This window comes from Heterodontus francisci, chromosome 27, assembly GCF_036365525.1.
Source record: "Heterodontus francisci isolate sHetFra1 chromosome 27, sHetFra1.hap1, whole genome shotgun sequence".
Lineage (NCBI taxonomy): Eukaryota > Metazoa > Chordata > Chondrichthyes > Heterodontiformes > Heterodontidae > Heterodontus > Heterodontus francisci.
The window spans coordinates 28,106,618-28,129,737 of record NC_090397.1 but is presented as its reverse complement, the minus strand read 5'-3'; the positions used below and the strand labels follow the sequence as shown (position 1 = coordinate 28,129,737).

The 23,120-nt window shown below is 43.2% G+C and overlaps 1 protein-coding gene across 2 annotated transcripts in view; it reads right to left on the bottom strand.

The window, feature by feature from the left end:
* Nucleotides 1-23,120, bottom strand: part of LOC137384715 (mucin-2-like) — a 94,182-nt gene that overhangs the window by 29,995 nt on the left and 41,067 nt on the right. Inside the window, exons 16-29 of one of the 2 annotated variants that reach the window (XM_068059029.1) lie at nt 22,586-22,680; nt 17,776-17,902; nt 16,820-17,066; nt 16,681-16,739; nt 16,477-16,577; nt 15,740-15,888; nt 15,497-15,635; nt 11,077-11,181; nt 10,739-10,930; nt 8,269-8,505; nt 7,405-7,561; nt 6,979-7,104; nt 4,610-4,748; nt 3,946-3,977 (exon numbers count right to left, since the gene is read on the bottom strand). In XM_068059029.1, the coding sequence (XP_067915130.1) occupies nt 3,946-3,977; nt 4,610-4,748; nt 6,979-7,104; nt 7,405-7,561; nt 8,269-8,505; nt 10,739-10,930; nt 11,077-11,181; nt 15,497-15,635; nt 15,740-15,888; nt 16,477-16,577; nt 16,681-16,739; nt 16,820-17,066; nt 17,776-17,902; nt 22,586-22,680 (1,905 nt within the window). The remainder of the gene's footprint in view (nt 1-3,945; nt 3,978-4,609; nt 4,749-6,978; nt 7,105-7,404; nt 7,562-8,268; nt 8,506-10,738; nt 10,931-11,076; nt 11,182-15,496; nt 15,636-15,739; nt 15,889-16,476; nt 16,578-16,680; nt 16,740-16,819; nt 17,067-17,775; nt 17,903-22,585; nt 22,681-23,120) is intronic. The other variant, XM_068059030.1, reaches the window with a different exon arrangement.

The window sequence follows — 23,120 nt, the reverse complement described above, 5'->3', positions numbered from 1 at the left end:
ATGATGGAGTGGCAGCTTCATGACGTGACACTCATGATATGCCTGCAGACACATTCAGTGTCTAAGCATCTATTTAAAGCTTGTGTGTTACCTTGAGGAGGAACACGCATGAAAGGCCGCATGATTTTTTAATGTATCAGTTGGAGAAATTAATATAGAATATAAAAGGTGACTGTGCCATCATGTAAATACTCCTGAGATCAGTTAATGCCGAAGTTTGTAAATTGCTTACTCCCAGTCTTCCTCATGGCACATGACTCAGCCGAGGGGCTCACATGTTGAAGCTCTCTCCGCGTTTTATCCCAACGGTCATTGTTCTATAATGTTACATTTATACAATGAAAATTCCTTACTTAGCTTTTCTACCTTTCTTGTTGCTCGGACAATGGTCCCATAATTCTCTGTTATTCATTAGTGACGTACAGGAATTGTCTCATTTGCTTTTACTAATAAGCCCAATCAAAATGGCCACTATTTGAGCCTCGATCCACAGCTGAAAGCTTAACTCAAATACGTTGCACAATAATAGACTGCACTGAAGGCTTGAAATAGGGTAATTTCCCTTTGATTTTAGTTTTGCTTTGAGGGTACAACATTGCGGCGGTGCAGTGGTTAGCACCGCAGCCTCACAGCTCCAGAAACCCAAGTTTGATTCTGGGTACTGCCTGTGCGGAGTTTGTAAGTTCTCCCTGTGACCGCGTGGGTTTCTGCCAGGTACTCCGGTTTCCTCCCACAGCCAAAGACTTATAGGTTGATAGGTAAATTGGCCATTGTAAATTGCCCCTAGTGTAGGTAGGTGGTAGGAGAATTGAGGGAAGGTGGGGATGTGGTAGGGAATATGGCGTTAATGTAGGATTAGTATAAATGGGTGGTTGATGGTTGGCACAGACTCGGTGGGCCGAAGGGCCTGTTTCAGTGCTGTATCTCTAAATAAATAATGAGCCGGAACATCACTGTAGGCCTTACAAATCAGATTATGCTACGTGCCAACTTTTCCCCAAAGAATTACATTAAAATTAATTCATACTACTTGATTGTTGGAGATTCATAGAGTCATAGAGACATAGAATTATACAGCACAGAAACAGGCCCTTCGGCCCATCGTGTCTGTGCCGGCCATCAAGCCCCTATCTATATAATAAAAGCAAAATACTGCGGATGCTGGAAATCTGAAACAGAAACAAGAAATGCTGGAATCACTCAGCAGGTCTGGCAGCATCTGTGGAAAGAGAAGCAGAGTTAACGTTTCGGGTCGGTGACCCTTCTTCGGAACTCCTATCTATTCTTATCCCATTTTTCAGCATTTGGCCCGTAGCCTTGTATGCTATGGCGTTTCAAGTGCTCATCTAAATACTTCTTAAATGTTATCAGGGTTCCTGCCTCTACCACCCCTTCAGGCAGTGTGTTCCAGATTCCAACAACCCTGTGGGTGAAAAAATCTTTCCTCATACCCCCTCTAAACCTCCTGCCCCTTACCTTAAATCTATGCCCCCTGATTATTGATCCCTCCGCTAAGGGAAAAGTTTCTTCCTATCTATCCTATCAATGCCCCTCATAATTTTATATACCTCAATCAGGTCCCCCCTCAGCCTTCTCTGCTCTAAGGAAAACAACTCTAGCCTTTCCAGTCTCTCTTCATAGCTGAAATGCTCCAGCCCAGGCAAAATCCTGGTGAATCTCCTCTGCACCCTCTCCAGTGCAATCACATCCTTCCTATAGTGCGGTGACCAGAACTGTACACAGTACTCCAGCTGTGGCCTAACTAGCATTTTATACAGCTCCATCATAACCTCCCTGCTCTTATATTCTATGCCTTGGCTAATAAAGGCAGTATCCCATATGCCTTCCTAACCACCTTATCTACCTGTGCTGCTGCCTTCAGTGATCTATGGACAAGTACACCAAGGTCCCTCTGACTCTGTACCTCCTAGGATCACATCATCCATTGTATATTCCCTTGCCTTGTTAGTCTTCCCAAAATGCATCACCTCACACTTCTCAGGATTAAATTCCATTTGCCACTGCTCTGCCCATCTTACCAGCCCATCTATATTGTCCTGTAATCTAAGGCGTTCCTCCTCACTATTTACAGCACCACCAATTTTCATGTCATCTGCGCACTTACTGATCATACCTCCTATATTCACATCTAAATCATTAATAATTTATGATTTATGATTCATAAGATTGTAATATCTTAATAGCTGTTTTAAAGGCTGCTTGTTGAATGGAAACATTTCAATAGTAAAATGCAACTCGTTAAATAAGAACATTAACCTCATCTTTAGTGATCCTGAAGATTATTTTAACAGCAGTTGAGTGCTTGTTGCTAGTGCGTTCGGTAATGTTTTGTGGTCTGTTCTATTCTATTTTGTGGGCAACAAGACACATGAAGTTCATTACTTTAACAAATATTAACTTCTACTGTTGTTACAGTGCCTCCAAGTATAAATAGAGAAAAATAAACACAGTCAATTTTATTGAACAGTGTTTTGAGATTTAAAAAAAGGTAAGCATGAATTATTGGAATGTTTGTCTGATTAAGAATTAAACTTTCAGTTGAAATTTGGTAATCCATTGTTTCAGACAGAAACGCTACATTTTAGTCAGGAATCCCTTAGACTCTGCAGAAGATCAATGCGTCATGGCACCAGTTGCCACGACCCTGAGCATTACGGACCAGAAATGCCAAAGCTCAGTCTCTGGCTGGACACAATGAGCAGACTCGATGCCCCTGGGATAGGGAGGGGAGAAATCGACCAATTGCAAGATATACAGGAGAAAATTGTGTGCCCTGTTTCGTAATAGCACCTGAAAATATAACATTTTCTAGATATGGATGTCCATGGCAAAATAAACATAGGATGCCAAAGTTACATTGTTTATTTATGTGCTTTCCTTTAATGCTTGTTTGGAGAGTTTTACATTTTAGACTTTGGAAAAGTAGAATTGCTTACTTCCTCCAATCTATGTTGAAGGTTCTGTCTGTTTATTGGACTGCAGTTCCATGCATTTAAAAAAAAGAAATTTCTTTCATGGGATGTGGGCATTGCTGGCAAAGCCAGCATTTGCTACCCACCCCTAATTGCCCTTGACAACTGAGTGGCTTGCTAGGCACTTTCAGAGGGCAGTTCAGAGTCAATCACATTGCTGTGGGTCTGGAGTCCAGGTAAGGACAGCAGATTTCCTTCCCTAAAGGACATTAGTGAACCAGATGGATTTTTACAACAATCAATGCCAGTTTCATGGCACCATTACTGAGACTATTTTTCAATTCCAGATTTTTATTAATTAATTGAATTTAAATTGCACCAGCTGCTGTGGTGGGATTTGAACCAGTGTCCCCACCTGGGCTTCTGGATTACTAGTTCAGTGACATTAACACTACTCTACCATCTACCCTCAAATACCCTCTATCACCATGTGAGGAGAGTGGGCTGGGGGGGGTGGCTGCTGGAGAGTGAGCAGGCAGGCTTGGCCGGTGGGGGGGGGGGGGGGAGGGGGAGGAGGAGAGCGCACCGGCACCCACCACCACCAAGGTCTTTGGCCGCTCTTCCTCCCCCCCCCCCCCCCCACTACTCCCCGCTCTCTCCCCGCTTCCCTGCGCAACGCGATAACGTCATCTGAGCATGCACCAACCAGTCCTAGCAATCTGGAACACAGCGCACGCGCAGAGAGCAGGAGCCCGTTTGCGCATGTGTGTAGCTTGATGCAGTCTGATGACGTCAGTGGCTGGCTGCATTGTCAATAATCATTTTGATTGCTAAAATTGACAATTTACTATCCAGATTAAACCATGTGCAATGTCAACAGTGTTGTAACCTCTATCTCCTTGTACATTAAAGAGTTGTTAAAAAAAAAAATCAGACTGAAAGACTAGTAACAATAATATTATTGTGTAGCTATTCATTATTTTTTATGCTGCATACTTAAAGGCATAATTACCTGTACAATTCATATTTCCATCAATGCAGACACTGTAACAAAAAACAGTTTAAGTAACATTGTTTCAGAATCAGCAAGTTAACAGCAGGATAATTAAATTCAAGTGACAGTATTTCTTTAAATAGAAGTTTGTTTTGCTTGATTCCAACTGAGCAAAGCTCTTGAAGCCAAATACAACGGCTCACTGTTGGCATTTTTTAATGCCTTTCAGAAAGAAACATTTTTAAACAAATAAAAATACCCTGCACTCATTGTCTGGTGCCCTGTGATGACATTGCAGAATATTGTTGCTGCTAAGTACACATCAGTATTACGTGTTGATTGTTAAGTGCCCACAGACAGGACTTTTATGTGAGGATATGCTAATATATAGGACCCCTAACACATAGGTGTATGATCACCTATGTTTAATGGGGTGGATTTAAAACAACATATGTTCAAATTAATGTAGTAAGGAGATCTTTTAAATTATTTCGCTGTCTTTTCATCTTATAAAGTCCTGGCACCTTTTACAATTGAATAATTTCAAGAACTATCTGTCTTATTTAACTATCCTATCTGTCTATGTATCCATCAACCACCTGCATTAAATTTCCAATATAGTATTGAGGTCAACAAGAAACATCCATTTATTGTCCAGAATATGTCTGGATGGATACTGTACCAATTTCTGCAGTCATTGCTTCGTTCACCAGGTTCCAATATTTTTCCATTATAATAACAAGTACATTCAGGCAAGTTCACACATTTCATTTTGTTTTCGTCCAGATAAGGAGCGTTCCCTGGGCACTTTGCATAACAACCTATATTTAGTAGAAAGTAACAAGATCATTGTGAGACACCAACACTCACATAATCCCAGCTAATGAAAAGAAAACGTGTGAATGCTGGAAATCAGAAACAAAACAGATCCCATCTGAAAAAATGGGCCATTTTCTGTTTCAGATGCTGACTGATCTGCTGTACCTTTCCATCATTTTCTGCTTAGATTTTTGAATTCTATCCAAGTTTATTGGTTGTCGTATATAGCATTCAGAAGGTTTCAAGCTATCTAAAATGCTTTGTTTTGCCCACATCTTTTCTCGCATCGCTTTATTTGAAAAAATGCTCCCTCTACATGAAGCGGAGGGCATTGGGCTCCTGGTAATACGTGCCACTGACAGCCACTGGGTGTGATTAAAAAATGAGTAGAATCTTTCACTATTGTTGAACATAAATTAATGTATCACATTCCAAGATAAAAATACCTTTTGGTTATTTTGTAACCTGCCACAGTTGTTTCAATGTCTGCTCACACCAGTTTCCCAGCATTTACATTTGATGGCTGAATGGTTGTTTGATTATTCTGTCTGCTTTGTGATAGCAGAAACCAGATATTGTGCAAGGTAGTACTACTTTCGTATGACAGTAAACACTTATAATGGGATGTCTAGTCTACCTAGCCATTTGATAGCCTTCTGAGATGCTGAATGGAGAAATGAAGTGCCTTCAGCAACAGATCTTAATGGGTAGGTTGATGTAATGTCTTCTGTTGTCTGGGACTTATGACCACAATCACACTTTGGATCTTCCCTCACCTTCCAATATAGATCAGGCGGCCACATCATCCATGTCCTGTGTGAATTTGGTTGAATTCTATCCACTGTCTTCGAGAGGGGTCGAATCCAGGGACCTCTGCTGTTAGGTCAGTGATGAGGTTTTGGTTCCTTATGCTGCATGTGTAACACAATTCCACCTAACTGGATCGTAGGTTGATACCAGCTGCATCAATTTTAGTTGCTGTTTCCCAGTGCAATTTTAAGCACTTTCTTGGTGGGTTTTCAAGTCTTTGTGAATGGGAATGTTGGAAGCGTGAAAGAATCAAACATGTGTAAAGTAGTGAACTTGTATCAAATAAGAAGCATAGCTCTCAAGATAAGTCCACTACTAGGGGATTGATAATTTAAAAAAAGACTGATTGGAAATATTATTTTGCACGGCTATAAGTTTCTTCGAACAAAAACTTATTCCGATATAGTGATAATTAATGACCCTGGCATAAAATGCAGATTGATAAGTTTAAAAAAAGAACTTTCAAAGCTGGAGGCCTATAACATCTTCAGCTTCTTGTGACTGGTGTTCTAAATTCCCACTAATTTAGGACTTAAATAGAGAATAGGATTTTCAATATACTGAGACGTTTAAAAATATTTTGCACCGAGAAGTGATACAGGATAACTATGTTGCCAAATAGCAAGATCCACAGATCTGATCATTTGAGCATTACACTCAGATGGACAGAGTGGGTTTCTGCAGTTTGCAGTGGCTTGTTAACTGATTGATTTGTATGTAACTCTTTAATTTCTATGTGGAAACATAGAAATCCTCGGCCTTCAGGCAAACTCGCATCACAATTCCATATTCAGATTCTGGCTGTCACAATCCCCTGATGGTCTTGTAATGGGCAGAGTCTCCGCTCATTCCAAATAAAGCCATCAGTGGAGGAATATGGGGTGGGGGCAGAGAGGGATGGAAAGGTGAGGACTTCCAAGGCCAAGAGTTCCTGTGCTCTTGGTCTCTCAAAGATCTGGTGGATCCTTGGTGCCCAGTGAATGTGGTGAATTTGCCACTCTATTGACGGTGGTTGGGGTTGCCTCTGGCTCCAAGGCCTGAACTCTTTAGGTGGTTCCTCCAAGAAGTTTCCAGAGTATGCCAGATGGTCCTTCTGGCCTGGGCATTTAGGCCACAATTTACAGCTCGCTGCACAAGGTGGCATCTCCTGAAGGCATATCAATTAGATGACTGCTCCCTGACCCTGCTTACTTTGAGGTCAGCTGTGGAGGTTACTGGTTGTTACACCACTGATGTACTTACATGGATTGCTGCTCAATGGGGCTTCTGGGATTAGGCTTTTTCATTATGTTGTGTTTTGTTAACAGAGACTAAAGATTCATAACGTTAGTTTAAAACTATTTTTGGAAAATATAATAGGAAAGGTCTTATTACACAGTCATTGAACAACAATTAAAATATAAGCTAGTTTTCAAACACAACCTTCAAGAACTGCAGAGTATTTTTTTCCAATGTAATGGTCCGAGCATGTTTTTGTTGTTAATGTTCCACATGGTTGATAATGCCAGCTGCATTCACCAGGAGAGTTATAATAGTCACAATACACAGCTGAAATGTAAAATCAAAATAGTTAATACATAATCAGTAATATTGATTCAGTTTCAAATATAATTGCAATTCATGTAATCCATATTACATTGGATCAAATCATGCAACAAATTTATCATTATGTATTTTAAGCTAAAGCAGATCGTAAACAACTGCTACTTGTTACTCAACTTTAACTCAGACATTCTCCCCTTTATTTTAAAACACATATCTGATGTAGTGCACTTGCTGATAATGCTATTAAACAATAACTGTGACAGATGGTCCTCTGTTATTATGAATGTAACAGTTTAGACTTACGGCATCGTTCTGGGGTTCTCCAATCAATACAAACACCAGCTTTATTACACGCTTCTGCATACACTGCTACAGCAGTACAGAAACCCAGAAATTTTCCTTCTAAGTCACAGGCACAAGCTTCTTGGACACAGGCATCATAGAATGAAGTTGGGTCAACCTGATAAATATAGTGTCAGTTTATATATAAACAGAAGCAACAGGTAAATAGGCATAATAGTCATAATATTTACAGGAATTGGGAGAATTAAAGATGAACTAGGAGGGTTACTGTGATAAACGTGGATATGTTTGTGTGATGCCAGGCTTTGTTCTTTGGTGGCACTCTCACTTCTGAATAAGAAGGTTGTAGATTCAAAACTCATTCCAGTGGCTTGAGTACATAAGTTAGGCTGACACTTGAGTGTGGTACTGGGGAAGTGCTGCTTTTTTTTGATGAGATGTTAACCTGAAGCCCTATGTGTCCTTTCAGGTGGACCCAAAAGATCCTATGGTATTCAAAGAGGAGTAGGGAAGTTCTCTTGGTGGCCCAACCACTGTTTATACCTGAACCAATATCCTTAGAGAGAAACAGAATATCTGGCAGTTTATCTTATTTCTGTTTGTGGGACCTTGCTGAGTTTAAATTGGTTACTGCGTTTCCCTACATTATGATGATGACTACACAACAAAAGTCATTGAGTGGTTGTGAAGCTCTTTGGGATGTCCTAAGGATGTGAAAAGAACTATAGAGATGCAAGTTGGTTTCTTTCTTTATGCAAAAGAAGCTTCACTTAAATGTTTGAATCAATACTTGAGCTGCCAAGGGCTGAGGTCATTGTATTGGATCCCAGTCTCAAATAGCGTGGGCCCTTTCAGGAAAATTACCTTTTTATGGCATGATTGAAAGATGACATGCTTAATTATGCCACATTTCCTCTGTGCCCAGGCTAAACAATATGGATTTCTATCACATGGTGATGTCTGATTGACTGTATCCGAGCAAGTCATAGACTTCCAGCTGTTTCCAAATTCCACTGCACTGGTCACCAGGGAGTTCCCTTTAGTTGTTAGATCATCTGAAACATCATCATTGAAATTTCCACACAGACCACATACATTGTTCTGTAATAAAAATATAAAATTATGAAAATAGATCTGGAGCATTATCATATTTGTGTGGAAAAGATGCATATTTCCTCAGAGCTCTGTTATTACAAATCCACCATTATAGACAGATTGATTTAAAGATTCACAAACAGCTGGTCCATCAAGTTGTTACTTTAGTAATTAGTGAGAAGGCCTGTACTCATAATGGCTTTGCAAGTTTATGGTTGGTAATAAATCATCATTAGAAATGAATAGCTATTGTAAATAAATTAAACTTCCTGGGTCAGAGGGGCTCAGTTGAAATGTTCCTGAATCAGATGATCCCCGATATTCATGACATCCTCACGAGCCCTTTGCATTCCAAGCCTTGCCCGGCCACCTCTTTGTGCAATTAGGGCACCTGTCTGTTCAGTGTCATTTCCCTCCGCCTCCATTTCCTCCTCCTCCACTCACCTCGTCCCCCTGCTCTTCCTCCCCCCACCCCCAAATGAGCTGTCTCCTTCCAAGTCCACATCCCTCTTGAGGGCCATGTTATGGATAGTGCAGCAGACCACCACAATGACCGAGACCCTTGCAGGAGGGTATTGGTTGGCACCACCCAACCAATCCAAGCACCGGAAATGCATCTTCAAAAGCCTGATGGCCTGCTCAATGTTGGTCCTGCTGAACAGGTGGCATTGTTTGTTTCGCCTCTGTCTAGAGCTCCTATAGAGGGGCGAGTAACCATTGCTTTAAGGGATTTTCCTTGTCCCCTTGGGTCCATCCATGCACTTTGGGGAATCTAGTGACGATCCGAGGCAGCCTGGACTGGCGGAGGATGAATGAGTCATGGCAGCTGCCAGGAAAAGAAGCACACAAATAGAGTAAGTTCTTGTTGTGGTTGCAGACCAGTTGAAAGTTGAGGGAATGGAAGCCCTTCCTGTTGATGAATCTGATTGGGCAATCACTGGTGCCTTGATAGCCACATGCATGCATTCAATGATGCCCTGTGCCTGTGAGAAACCAGGGATGGCGCTAAAACCTACTGCCCTCTGTGCCTGTGACGCTGTATCTGTCGTGAAATGGATATACTGTCCAGTTCTGGCAAGCAGTGCATCAGTGACCTGTGAGACGCAGTGATGTGTTGCCATTTGCGCAATGGCAGTGGTCCATAGTTGTTCCCTGGAAGGAGCCAGAAGTGAAGTAGTTCAAGGCCACAGTGTCTTTGATGGCTACTTGCAGGGCATGGTGACCAGTGCTGTGAGGTGTGAGATCTTAGGCGATGAGGTCACGGATGTCTGTGACCATCTGCCTGGGAATCGCAGTCTCCTGAGGCACTGGATCACGGTCATCTCCAGGTAGCTCCATCTTTGGCAGTAGATCCTGTGGTGAGGGTATGGTCCCCATTGCCTTCCTTCCGCTCTTTCCTCTCCCATGTGCCCCTGCTGCTTGGGGTTCCACCCTTCATGCAGAGGGCATTGCCACTGCCCCAAAATCTGTCAGTCGTGCCCCACAATGCTGGGGGTGGAGGATGCCAACCCCATTCAATGCCTGAGTGCTGGGTGCCCACTCTCCTTGCCATTTGTGCAGCACCAAGGGCACCTTCTTTCCAAAGGCCACCTCCCCGTTTGCCCCACTGATCCTCATATATAGATGGGGCAGCCATGGCAGGATCGCCACTCTGTATCCATCTCCCTTCAGCTGCTCAGCAATGGACAGCGCGTGTAACCCGTGCGCCTCTGTGAAAATTTCAACCTCCTCCTCTAAAAAGTTCTTGACAAGATGTTTAACTTCCTTAAATGGTCTTAATTGGGAGGCAGCGGGATTATTGTCCACCCTCCCACACCTTGGTGAATATTGCCAGCCCTGGAAGCAACGTCTCGAAACTGACAGACCAACCAGCGCTGGTTATTTCGGGCCCCATCCACCTCCATTCCCACCTTTGGCGAGGCCTGACAATTCAGTCCATAGTCTTCTGATGGTTTTGAGGATGAGAGCAGTTTGGCTGGTCCATATGCAAACTCAGAATGATTTGAATTTTCTCCGACTTTATTGCAAACAGAAACATACATTTACGAATCTTATACAGTGCTCCATAATAGCCTCGATTGGAATAATCTGCAGTACAGTTCTAAGTATAAAAGGTTGATGAAAATTAAGCTTGTGAAACAGTCCTTTGTTGATTAAATGACTCACTCATGTCCTCACTGTTTTCAGCTCTGATCAATAGGAACAAGTATGAATATTTTGATTTCCAAACAGTACTTACTTTCCATCTTGAATCCAGTGTGATTGAAAGCCTTGTGCTCTTGTCCCATATCACAGTGATCCCATTGGGAAACGTAAGGATTAAATAGAGCCCAACAGTGTGGAGTGAATAGAAATCATCTGTGCAATGGGTTTGATTTGGAGACTTCTCAATTGTTTCCACATGGTTATCCTTTAGAATGAGTTCCTTACCCTGTAAGAATTCATGTGAAAACAGAATCAGAATGCTGTCGAAGGTATATGGTCATTTATGTTTCCAGTGCAGGTATTGTAAGCATATATTTAAAGTGTCATTCCAGAACAGAAAAAGTATAATTATGATTAGAGGAAACAAAACACCTCGAGTAAGATCCTGATATTTCTTGAACACGTCATTCCCCTTTCACAGCAGGGAACACTGTCTGTGAGTATTTGGAGTGTGCCTTCTCGACGATTACATTGGTCCTAAGAACAAAACAATGAATTTAAGATAGGATTACATAGCACAAAGCCCATGATATTATCTGATACTCATTCAGTTTGCGTTTCTGAAGCCTCCAACACAGTAATGTAGCAAGAAACACACTTTTTTTTATTTCCAAAATATACTTTATTCATAAAAAACTGTAAAAAATACATTACAAAACAGTTCCAAAAAGCGCAAAGTCAACTAATACAAGGAGTGCAAAAGAGATCAGTTTCCTTCAATACAGGAGTGAGCTGCCTCACAACCCTTCCATTTCATTTTACATGCTATGCATATTTTACAGCAAAACAAATATTTTCCGGATACAGTTGAGGGGTTTTTCATTGTTCCAGTCCCTCAGTTCACCTTGGTGGGGGAGACCTTACACAGTGGTCTTTCCCCATTGAGCCTTTGCCGTGGCTGCGTCAAGCTTTAGTGCGTCCCTCAGCACGTAGTCCTGGACCTTGGAATGTGCCAGTCCGCAACATTCGGTCGTGGACAACTCTTTGCGCTGGAAGACCATCAAATTTCGGGCAGACCAAAGGGCGTCTTTCACCGAATTGATAATCCTCCAGCAGCGGTTGATGTTTGTCTCCGTGTGCATCCCTGGGAACAGTCCGTAGAGCTTGGGATGAACCTCGACAAAAACCACTGCATCTCTTTCCTCACCTGCTTTGCAAAGCCACATTCCAGAAGGAGGTGGGCAACAGCGTCCTCCCCACCACAGCCACCTCGAGGGCATTGTGCAGAGGTGTGAGACTCCGCGCGAGCAGGAAGGATCGGACAGGGAAGGCCCTTCTCACCACCAGCCAAGCTACATCTTGGTGCTTGTTTGAAAGTTCTGGTGATGAGGCATTCTGCCAAATGACTTTGGTAATCTGCTCAGGGAACCATCCGAACGGATCCACCATCTCCTTTTCCCGTAGGGCCTTGAGGACATTCCATGCAGACCACTGCCTGATGGATTGATGGTCAAAGGTGTTTTTCCATAGAAACTTTTCCACGAAGGATAGGTGGTACGGCACGGACCAACTGGATGGCGCGTTCCACGGCAATGTAACCAGACCCATCCTTCGCAACACTGGGGACAGATAGAACCTCAGCACGTCGTGACACTTGGTGTTTGCGTACTGGGGATCTACGCACAGCTTGATGCAGCCGCACTCAAAGGTGGTCATCAGGATGAGGGCGGCGTTGGGTACATTTTTCCCGCCCTTATCAAGGGGTTTGAACATCGTGTCCCTCCGGACCCGGTCCATTTTGGATCCCCAGATGAAGCGGAAAATGGCTCAGGTGACCGCCATGGCGCAGGAGTGGGGTATGGGCCAGACCTGCGCCACGTACAGCAACAACGTGAGTGCCTTGCACCTGATGACCAGGTTCTTGCCCACAATGGAGAGAGACCACTGCTCCCACATGCTCAACTTATGTTGTACCCTGGCTACACGCTCCTTCCAGGTTTTGGCGCATGCCCCGGCCCTTCCGAACCATATCCCCAGCACCTTCAGGTAGTCTGACCTGACGGTGAAGGGGACAAAGGATTGGTCAGCCCAGTTCCCAAAGAACATGGCCTTGTTCTTGCCGTGGTTAACTTTGGCTCCCGAGGCCAGTTCGAAGTGGTCGCAGATGCCTCATCAGTCTGCGAACGGACAGCGGATCTGAGCAGAAGACGGCGACGTCATCCATGTACAGGGAGGTTTTAACCTGAGTGCCTCCGCTGCCTCGGATTGTCACCCCTCTTATGCTCGCATCCTTCCTAATAGATTCAACAAAGGGTTCAATACAGCAAACAAACAAGACAGGGGAGAGAGGACAGCCCTGTCTGACTCCTGATTGGATCGGGAAACGTTCCGATTCCCACCCATTGATTGACATTGCGCTACTGATGTTTGTGTAGAGCAGTTTGATCCAATTGCAGATTCCTCCCCAAACCCCATTTTGGAAAGCACGTCCATCATGTAGGTGTGCAATATCCTGTCAAAAGCCTTCTCCTGGTCCAGGCTGATGAGGCAGGTGTCCACCCTCCTGTCCCCTACATAGGCGATCGTATCCCTGAGTAGCGCGAGACTATCAGAGGTCTTCCTGCCAGGCACAGTACAGGTCTGGTCAGGGTGAATCACCAACTCCAGAGCAGACTTGACTCGACTGGTTATGGCTTTTGACAGAATCTTGTAGTCACCATTAAGCAGTGAGATGGGCCGCTAATTTCTGATTTCTGCCCTTTCCCCCTTCCGCTTGTAGATGAGGGTGGTGATGCCTTTCCTTATGGATTCTGACATGCTGCCGGCCAGAAGTATACTCTTGTATACTTCCAGCAGGTCCGGGCCGACCCAGTCCCACAGGGCCGAATACAACTCAACCAGTAAGCCATCGCTTCCGGGAGTTTTGTTCGTCTCGAAGGACTCGACAGCCTTTGTCAGCTCGTCCAGGGTTAACGGCTTGTCCAGTCTCTCCTTCATGCTGTCATCTAAGACCTCTGTGATAGATAACAGGAAGGACTGGGAGGCTCTGCTGTCTGTGGGCTTCGCATCATACAGCCCAGCATCAAAGGATTTGGTGATCCTTAGTATGTCGGACTGCAAAGACATTACCGAGTCATCCTCTTCCTTCAGGCTTCTGATGTAGCAAGAAACACATGACCTCTGATGTAACTGGGCTGTTTTTTGCCCGTGCTGATTTTTGGGCACCCCCACCTCCTATCCTGCTCTTGCAGGCCCCATAAAAGTCCATCCGTCCACGTGCGCTCCACACATATATATTGTTTGGCAACCTTAAAAATGTTATACAAGTCAAATGATTGAAACTAGAAAAGCAGATATGCAAACATTTTGATTAATCAATATTTACAATGTAGTTGGTCTTTTATAAGGAAACTTATCAACAGTGTTTGAAAAAGCATATCTGATGAGTCACTTGGGCCAATAAAGCAAATATCTGAGCCAAGAGTGATTCACTGGTTGTTAGCAACCAGTCACAGTGCAGGGGCTGGTAAAATACTGTGGGAAGTGGCCTGTCTCGACCCGCGATGTCGAGTGCGCCCGCCGCATATTACCGGTGGCAGCGGGACCTCTGTGCAGCCACCTCCCCGCGCCCCCCCCCTGCTGCTTGGGCGGTGGGCCCTTCATCAGCATATGTAAATGAACATGTAAATTATTTAAATAAACTTACCTACAGGCGGCAGCCGTCCCACTCTGATATTACGGCCGACGTTAGTGTTCCGCCCACCTTCAGAACTCCGGATGGAATTCCGGGCGAGAACCTGGTGGGGAGGGGGGAGGAATAACATTTACAGGGTGGGAGGGGTGGAGGAACGGGGGAATCCATTTTTATTGTGGGGATGGTGGGAAGGGGTTGAAAGGCAAAAGATTGGAGGTTGCGGGGGAAAGTTCAGGTATTGGAACAAACAACTGATGGTCAGTTCATTGCCTGAAATGACAACTGGGGGTTTGGGAAGGGCATCCATCACTTATCTTTCAATGTATTAAAAATATTTTATTTTATACCCTTTAAAAATTAAACTTATTTGAGCCGGCTTAAGGCCCTTTAAAGATGGCGTTGGCGCCTGCGCAGTGGTGCCGGATGCCGTTGCCGGGGACGTAGAGGTTGCTCCCTCTACGTCATCGGGGCGTCCGCACTGCCCCCTCTATTTAAATGAGCCCTATCCATGTCTGCCCTCACCAAACCCCGCCCCACCCCTTACATTGTTGTGTCTCTCGGCTGGGTGCAATTCCAACAGGGGCCAATACCTGTGGTGGCGCTGCTGGAATCGAGGAGCTGCCAGCCCTCCAATTGGCCGACAGCTCTTGGAGGTGGGCGATCATCCCTTAAAAGGGATGGGAGCCCCAGGGGCCGCTCATTAGCTGCTAGATTGGCATAGAGTTCAGCTGGAACTCTCCCATATGGCTAAGGTGATGATGCCCCCGGCTTTCCAGCCCATCATTAGAGGTAGATGATCAGCCATGATCTGTTTGAATGGCACAGCAGGCTCGACTGACCAACTGGCCTACTCCTGCTTCTATTTCCTATGATCATTGGGGCCACTGACACCCTGCCAAAATCCAGCCCGTCATATGCAGTAGAGTCTTGTAGAAACAGGCCACAAATTCCATGAATTATTTTCTGCGGTCTAATGCCTGAGGAAAGCATTTTTGTATTTTACTGCAAGTTTATTTCTGCACCTACACTATTAGTGCATGATATAGCACCAGAGTAACTGGACTAATTTAGATGGTGTTCACAATGGTATTTGCATTGATGCATATAAAATCATGACTGCAGTTACAAATGATATTAATATTTTGAACCTATACACACCTCAACAAAAGTATATTCACAGTTTCCATCATAGACATATCTCTTCCCATCGAATGTTACGTAATGACCATCGCCGTAAACTTCACAAGTCTTTGGGCATGCTTTATTAGTGCAGTTCCATGACCCTCCCTGGCATGTGCTGCAAATGAAGAGCACAGTGGATGATGTTGTTTAGTGCCACACAGAAAACAACCTGGTTTTCAATCTATAATTGAAATTCTAATCACGTTTGTTTAATCTTACCATTTATTGCAATCCCTTTGGATTATTCTTCCATCCGTGTAAACTTCACCACTAAATAAACAAGGACAGTTTTCACGGGCAATGCAGTTTCCATCATCGTCTTCCACAAGACCATGGGGACAGACACAGTCAGGGATACATGGAATCTGCTTTTATAAAAGATTAAAATGTTACTGTTTGCTTCAAAGTGTTTTCACTGAGGTTGTCAACTAATGCGATTTTTACCATCGGCTTAAATCTTTGCCTCATATCATGCTTGGCTCCAATAGATTTGAACCTTAAGCCTCTTTAATGAATCTAGAATTCATGGGACATCAGGACAAAATGGCATGACAACCATATTTTTTAACATTGGTGTCTTAGGTGTTTGTATTTACTTAGAAAATTTACAGCACAGAAGGAAGCCATTCAGCCCTTCTGTCTGTGCTGGCTGAAAAACAGCTATCTAGCCTAATCCCACTTTCCAGCTCTTGGTCCATAGCTCTGTAGGTTACAGCACTTCAAGCACATATCCAAGTATTTTTTAGATGCAATGAGGGTTTCCGCTTCTACCACCCTTTCAAGCAATGAGTTCCAGATTCCCACTTCTCTCTGGGTGAAAAATTTCTCTTCAACACTCCTCTCAACCTTAAATAATTTAATATGAAACTCATTTTGTGTAATTGTCCAATTCACTATTCTGCAAATTGAAATGCAAGTGAGTTTTGTTAATTGATGGAAATGTGAAAGACACTCACACATGGTGTATTTAGAGTTCGACAAGTCCTCTCACACAGGTATTCGGATGAAGGCGCAGCATCGTTTGCACAATCAAAGAATACTTTCCCATTCGGGCAAGCTAAAGAAAACAACATTCAAAAAGAACTTGGAAAATGGCCATTTGTTACTTTAGTATGGAACTCAATTTATGCACTGTTAGTAGAGGTTATAACATTAGTTACCTGGAGGCAAGGGACCTGCTGTTACTTGGAAGCAATTAAGTTTTCCATCTTGGCAAATGCTGAGTGTAAAATAATAATTACAATATGTTTTGCATGTAATTAATTTTCCATTTTTGTCAAATTATTAGAAAATACTTACCAGAGTCTGCCATGTAGGTTAATACTTTGCCCTTTCTCTATAAGCCGCCTTTCAGTATAACACGGGCAGTCTGATCTATCCACACAGTCTCCACTTTCGTCCATGTACTTTCCCTCAGGACAGCCACATCCATAAACTGGAACATCCTTAACTGCACAGGTGTAATCATTCTCTGATAGTGATCTACAGGTGCGGTTGCATGTTCTCATGTCATTCTCAAAAACCAGTGAACTACGGCACAAAGTACCTAGAAACAGATAATAACCAAGCAATCAGAAACTAATGATCTTTGAAAAGAAGTAATGCATTTTGCATGCCATGAGGTTTGACTTTACAAGGCTATGGTTGTTTAGGCCACACCATCCCATTGCTCTTTAGGGTTCTCCACTGAAGTCTCTCCAAACACAAAACTTTTATGTTGTTACTTTTTTAACGACATGTGAATCTTTGACAATATTAAATATCAATTTTGAAAGGAATAATCAACAAGGCGTGCTAGTTATTACTTCTACACAATGTAGACCTGCGACACAATAAAGGTTGCGCTAAATAATTTGAAAATGGCGCACAGGTGAGTCAAGTAGGCTTCGGTTCAAATCCAGCAATTGCATTTGCTGACAATTTAAACATAATTTTAATTTTAAAAGTCATATTGAGGATGGTTCCTTTTTGCAGAGGTTGTCCATTACATCATATTACAAATAAAATATTCAAATCACGTCATTAATTGTTTTCATTTTTTCCAAGGGCCAAATGCTTTTGAGAAAGCCTGTGACTTTTGAGTGCTAACTGAGTCTCCTTGTACATGGCGGGTGCTATAGAAATGTAATAAACTTGAGGGAATGTACAATAGTATCTTTATGTTCATCTACATATTTTACTGTAGTCAGATTAAGGTTAAGACCATTAAGACTGAAGAACAATTCTATAAAAACAGAAGCATTTTTGTAACGCACTGCAAATGTCTCTTCTCCAGTTTCTGATGATGATGCCATTAGTAGCACACTCATGAACATAGGCTCCCAAAGCTGCACACAGACAATCATTGATGTTCTCACAGGCACAGGTAGCAGCTGCACACATCTGGAAAAAAGGAGTTAAGGAAATTAGTCTAACAAATCACAAATAGTTCAACTGATGCACAATCCATATTTAAATGCATAAATAAGGCAGCTAAATAAACAAATCAGGGCAGCTTGCTGTTGCGGTAATAAGTTGCTCAATAGTCAATAAATAAATAGAGCAATCAATTGCTGCAATCTCAAATATAAAACTAATATCAATAAAGGAGCATACCATCAGACTCACTGCAAACAATGTTGCAGGAGATATGTTTGTGTTTTAAAAATATTTTAAATTTTTTGCTTAAATGCTCAAATAAGATTATTCAGATCTTATTTGATTATTTCTATTATCTGGGCCCCCAGCACTATTAAAGCCTCAATAAGAGAATTTAAACTCTATTCTCCCTACTATAGCCCCAAAGCAATGGCTTTAACCATCTACTTGATAGTGCATTCTCTACTAATACTGACCCATTTTATTAACTGTTTATCTACAGTGTTTCCTATCTGACATCCAGTTATCTATCTGAAAGCTACAGACCCCACATTCAGTTGGTCATGTTTTATTTCTTCAATTCGCCAGTTTCCCTAAGGTCATGAATCCCCATAAGGGTTGTCATGCTCTTTGTTCCGGGCCCCGTAGGACCTCTCTCTGATTTATCTTCAACTTTGCTGGATTTCTAAATTACAGTAGCTAGCTGCCCCAAGTACTATTATCCTTGTGGGGAAATCCCAAACTCAAAATTCACTTGGACTTTTTTTCCAGCAGCTTAACCTTTCTATTTCAGGTTCATTCTAAATTGTTTCATCGAGAACACACTGAAATATGATAACACCACTGACGGCACGTAGAAATGGCATCATCTTTACAGCTTTAGCAGAATTTTGTTCATCCACTTCTGTTGTTTTAAGCTTTAAAACAAGAGGTGTCCAATTTGTGCTCTGAAAGCTACAAGCAGCCCCAAACCTTGGCAATTCAACCCTGAAAACACAGGCTCTTGTGTGACATTGTATACTTCCTATTTGATGGTCTGTCCTGTTTGAATTTTGTGTACTTGAAGTTTTGGCAAGGACTATTTTCAGTATTATTGCCTGATTGACGGATAAATCCTAAATTAGTATCAGCAACTTGAAATAGCTGTAAATTCATGGGATGGTGGACTTATACATTATCTTTGACTCGGAGAATCCATGGTATATCGGTATGAAAGCCACAGGGTTGGACTTTACGTTCGGCAGACGGGAGCTGGCCACTGACGTAAAAGTCCCGCTTCCACTTAGCCTGGGGATCTGTCCCGCATTTTACGGATCCCCGGGCTTTAATTGTTCCAAGGCGGGACTTCCACCCGCTGGGAGCGGCGGCCACTGCTGGGACTGCAGCCCAGCCGAGAACATGGACCCAGGAGTCCAGGTAAGTTTGGGTTGCCTCGCTGGGGGTAATTGGTCAGGCCCTGGCAAGGCAAGGGTGGTCATTTGGCAGGAAGGGGGGCATCTTGGTCCTGGAGTGGTTGGGAAAATGGGGGCAGCCCTCAGTCGGGCACCTTGTGCCTGATTGTCAGGGCCCACCCCTGGTGCACTGAGCGGCCGTCAGCTTTTACCGGGCTTCCTATCCCAGTTCCAGGACGCCTGCTTGCCATGCATAAAATCTGCATGGAGGCAGGTTAAGGCCCTTAAATGGCTGTTAATTGGCAACTTAAGGGCCTTGATTGGCCTGTGACAGGCTGCCCATTCCCCTCCCCCCCTCCCCCCGCCTTATGTAAAGTGGGGCGGAGGCGGGAGCAGGTCGGGAAGGCCTCCCGGAGCTTCCCGCTCCATTTTACGCCACCCTCCACCACCACCCGGCTCGCTGGGGTGGCGTAAAATTCCGGCCAAGTGTGTTGCATCACCAAGTCCTGTCACAGATATGCTACAGATATTTGATATTTTGTTCATTTGTTGTTTGTAGGGCCTGGATGTGTACAATTAGCTTTCCTATTAGTGCTTAGATTAATTAACTGATTATAAAGCACTTTGGAATTTCGCAAGAATGTGATAAAGTACAATGTCGATGAGTTCTTTTATGTTTTCTTGGTTGTTACAAACCAGACAAAAGCACTTTGTATATTAAATCTTACTTTTTTCCTCCCTTTTCTCTTGTAAGATTATTAAATACATTTTCATGTGCAAAAGTTATGTTGTTCAGGGTGATAAGAAGTATTGGTATTATGCTCTCCCAAATACAAAGTTAGCTATTATAGCTTGCCTACTTCAGGAAAAGAACTTAATGACAAAAACCCTCCGACTTTAAAATAAACTACCTTCACCAGAATTTGAATCCAGCATAAACTGCTTCAATAAAGGTCTAGTCTCTTTGATAATCTTAAACATTTTTCTTGAATTTAGTATAGGAGTTTTGACTGTAGTTCCAAATAGCCTTGGGTTCAGATGAATCATAGGGTTGGATTTTATTCTAGCGATGGGGGTCCCAGCGGCAGGCCGAAAGGCAGGGAGGAGACCCTACCTCAGCCCTCCGTCAGACCCTCAAAGCTATTTGATGGCAGACAGGCAGGCAATTAACTGCTCGCCATCCAGGGCACTGTCCCTTTAAGGGATGAGCCACCTTCAAATCTACTGGCCAATTGGAAGGCAGGCACCGCAGGGAGCAGTGGCGACTGTGAGTACTGCAGGAGGCCTTGCCACACCAAAGACTACAGAAGACCCTGGCACAGGTGAGTGTGGTGGAGGTTGCAGGGGCCATTCAGGTAGGTCCCGGTGACAGGATACAGGAGTGTCTTCTTGGGGAGTTGGGGGGGATGGCAATCGTCACTGGTGGGGGGGGGGGGCCTTAGGAGGTCCTCAGTTGCCCCCAAAAGAGTGACCCCCCTGCCACAATTAATTGGCCACTTAAGGGCCTGAATTGGTTTGGGGTAGGAAGGCCGTGCTTGGTCTTCCCTGCCCTGGACAAAATGGCAGGGGGCCTGGACAATGTTGGGAATGGCGCCCTCTGCCATTTTGTTTGCTCCCCACTCCTCTGCTTCCATTACTGCCTCCAAGTTTGACCCAAATGGTTGGTATGAGAAATGGGGTAAAACATAAGACTATTTCAATACAGCAGAAACAACAACAACAACAACAACAACTAGTATTTATATAGCACCTTAAATGTAATAAAACATCCCAAGGTACTTCACTTGGGCATTGTGAGACAAAAGAAAAGTCACTGTGCCAAATAAGGAGATATTACAGTCAATGACCAAAGCTTGATCAAAGAGGTCCATTTTAAGGGCTGTCTTAAAGGAAGAAAGAGAGGTAGAAAGGGAGAGAAGTTTAGGAAGGAAATTCCAGACCTTACAGCCTGGGCAGCTGAAGGTACAATGTAGGGCTAGAGGAGATTAGTGAGATAGGGAAGAGCAAGGCCATGGACGGATTTGAAAATAAGGAGGAAAATTGTAAAATTGAGGCATTACGTGATGGGGAACCAATGTAGGTCAGTGAACACAGGGATTATTTGTGAACAGGACTTGGTGCAAGTAAGGAAACAAGCAGCAGAGTTTTGGATGACCTCAAGTTTATGGAGGGTAAAATGTGGGAGGCCAGCAAGGATTGCATTGGAACAGTCAAGTCTAGAGGTAAACAAATTGAAGGATGAGAGTTTCAGCAGCAGATGAGCCATGGCAGTAGAGGAGTAGGATGATGTTGTGGAGGTGAAAATAGCAAAAAAAAAGTTAAAACCAACAAATCTCAATAAAATTATTTTAGGTTGTGTATTTAACATTGCAGGACTAGTCTGAATGTTGAATTGCGAGTATATTGTTTCTAACAGGAAAAAGGTGGGTGTATTAGTGAAGACTAACACAATGTTAACTATTCTTGTTTGTTTTTGATGAGTTTTGGTTTAGTACTGGAACATATGGAATATTCCTATGGCTAAACTCATGACTTAAGTTTACATTGTTTATGTGTTTTTCTTTTAGCTATTTGTGATGTATTGAAATATTTCTTTACTGTGCTACTGTACTAATTTAAAAGGCATTAGGCCACCTTTAATCTAAAAGTTGCTGGCATTTTATGAATTAAATACATATGGCTAATGTATCTATTAACAGCTTCTGAATTTACATTGCTTTCAAGGCTTTCATTGTTACACAGTCATAGAGTTATACAGCACAGAAACTGGCCCTTTGGCCCATCGTGTCTGTGCCGGCCATCAAACACCTAACTATTCTAATCCCATATTCCCGCACTTCGCCCGTAGCCTTGTATGCTATGTCATTTCAAGTGCTCATCGAAATACTTCTTAAATGTTTTGAGAGTTCTTGCCTCTACCACCTCTTCAGGCAGTGTGTTCCAGATTCCAACCACCCTCTGAGTGAAATTTCTTTTCCTCAAATCCCCTCTAAATCTCCTGCCCCTTACCTTAAATCTATGCCCCCTGCTTACTGACCCCTCCGCTAAGGGAAATAGTTTCTTCCTATCTGTCCCAGCGATGCCCTCATAATTTTATATACCTCAATCATGCCCCCCCCTCAGCCTTCTCTGCTCTAAGGAAAACAACCCTAGCCTATCCAGTCTCTCTTCATCGCTGAACTGCTCCAGCCCAGGCTGGTGAATCTCCTCTGCACCCTCTCCAGTGCAATCACATCCTTCCTATAGTGTGGTGCCCAGCACTGTACACAGTACTCCAGCTGTGGCCTAACTAGCGTTTTATACACAGAATTCTTACTTGATAATATTTCATGTAATCCACTGTCGAGTGACACACGGAGAAAGCATCTGCTGGATCTTTTAAATAGGAGCAATGCTGTTTGGCATAGTGTTCTGCAAACCAAATTTAATAACAAGTTAGTTTTTTTTATCAGTACATGATTTAAATACCTAACTCAAATGTAATTAATGCAATAACTTAAATTATGTCTTTACTATGGTAAAAAAACAACTTTAGTCAACATGCGCTCCCTATCTGAACAACTTGGCTTCCTCTTGTCATGCTTTTGTGTCAGTTGTTATCCCATTATAAATTCTAACATTAATATTGTTAATAGGATTCACTCGTGTAAACTTGCCACACTGTAGTTCTATCCTCCCTTCATTGTCATTGGGCTCCCGCCCTGCGTGAAGTGGGGTAGAGGCAGGAGCAGGTTGGGAAGGCCTCCCGGAGCCTCCCGTTCCATTTTACGCCACCCCACCGTCCCCCGCCACCATCCGGCTTGTTGGTTTGGTGTATAATTCTGGCCCAAGTATATTCTTTAGGTGTGATC